The following is a 1557-nucleotide window of genomic DNA, read 5'->3' on the forward strand; positions in this document are numbered from 1 at the left end:
GCTTTTCACACGGCAGTCGTTCAACAAACCAACTTCCCCCAAGTTTGTTGGTTTAAAGTCGCTCCCGAGTCGCTGAGGCCAAGTCGGCGAAACGACGGGGGGAATTTGGTTGTCAATCTGCCATAAGAACAACATGTTAGTTTTCATCTTCAGTCGTTCTGGCTGCGTTGAAGACTGGGCGACGATGGCCGAGGCGCAAAGACGGCAGGAGATCTGTTTTCTCCAGAGAGACCAGGCGGCCCGGCCTGCAGGCGAGAGTACACAGAGTAGGTGTCGAGAGCAGCGGCGGCGGCCGGGCCCTGGTTGAGGTAGATGATGAGTCGCCGCATCTCCTCGAGGGCGTTGGCCTGCATGAGGATGTAGTTCTTGGCCAGCAGGAGCGTGGCGATCTTGGACAGCTTGCGGACCGAGGGACTGTGGGCGTAGGGTATGACGCTTCTCAGCTCGTCCAGCGCGTCGTTAAGGTCGTGCATGCGTCGTCGCTCCCTGGAGTTGATGTTGAGCCGGACCGTCTTGTTGCCTCCGGACCCGAAGTTCGCGAGGGCGGAGAGGTCTCCTTGCTGAAACTGAGCATGCAGTGGGTCTTGCAGAGCCGGGAGGTGGTAACTCCCTGATCTGCTTCCAGACCCGTGTTTGCTCTTCACTTTCCCGCACTGGCTTTTCACTTTACTGTAGTTTTCACCTATAAGCCCCAGAGGCTTATCCTGCTCGTAAACGCTGACACTCTTCAGTTCGTCGCCCAAACCTCCTCCTCCCCCAGAACGTTCTACAGCTAGATCCTCAGCCTCCGACCTGGACTCCACGTCAACGACGTCTGTAGTTTCATCTCCATCCCCAGCCTTATCTTTCTCTTCAGAATTGTCAGTATTCCCTGCAGCGGCTGCAGACCGTGCGGATGCGTCTTGAGCGTCTTCCTCTCCACTGCTATCGTTGTCGCTAAACTCGTGTGCGCTGCCCGAGTCTTTGGGCAGATTGTAGTTGGGGAAGAGGTCGCCCTCGGGAAGGTTGCTGTCGCTGCAGAACTGCTTGAGGTGACGTACATGACCTCCAGGGAAGCACGAGAAATCCATGATCGGAGCAGGGGCTGAGTGTTTGTGAGTCCTCTTGATTTTTTTCTGCAAGGATATTACGAAATATATAATAATTACATTATTACAGTTATCACAATGGGGCCATTGTTAACCTCTTTGTATCGTCTCTTTATTGTTATCTGCCCGACACGTGACAAAATAAGCAACAAAAATAAGCAATATTCTTTGTGCAAGTGAAAATGTAGAAAACCAGCTTAGTTTAATGTTCAGAGGTAACACACCATAATTATTAACTTTATGACCTCACATATTGCCCTTTGGTTTCATCGAAAGCTCGTTGGTGGAGAAGAAGGTTCAATTGCAATAGACCTTTCCGGTATCTGAGCAGCTCTCGCGAGACACGCTTTTTGTTATGCTTTGAAAATCGCGAGAACTTCGAACCTTGGCTTGTGCAGCTCGCACGAGATCGCTGTACCACATGCTTTGCTATGCTCTGAAGTTTGCGAGAGATTACAAGAGCTTGGAA

General features: G+C 51.4%; 1 protein-coding gene across 1 annotated transcript in view; it reads right to left on the reverse strand.

The window, feature by feature from the left end:
• Window positions 1-1109, reverse strand: part of LOC138965817 (class E basic helix-loop-helix protein 22-like) — a 2611-nt gene extending 1502 nt beyond the window's left edge. The window contains exon 1 of the mRNA XM_070337911.1: window positions 1-1109. This exon is cut by the window's left edge and continues 1502 nt beyond it. Within this exon, the coding sequence (XP_070194012.1) occupies window positions 150-1070 (921 nt within the window). The 5' untranslated portion in view covers window positions 1071-1109 and the 3' untranslated portion in view covers window positions 1-149.
• Window positions 1110-1557: the final 448 nt, after the last annotated feature.

Source organism: Littorina saxatilis, linkage group LG5 (genome assembly GCF_037325665.1).
Source record: "Littorina saxatilis isolate snail1 linkage group LG5, US_GU_Lsax_2.0, whole genome shotgun sequence".
Taxonomy (NCBI): Eukaryota; Metazoa; Mollusca; class Gastropoda; order Littorinimorpha; family Littorinidae; genus Littorina; species Littorina saxatilis.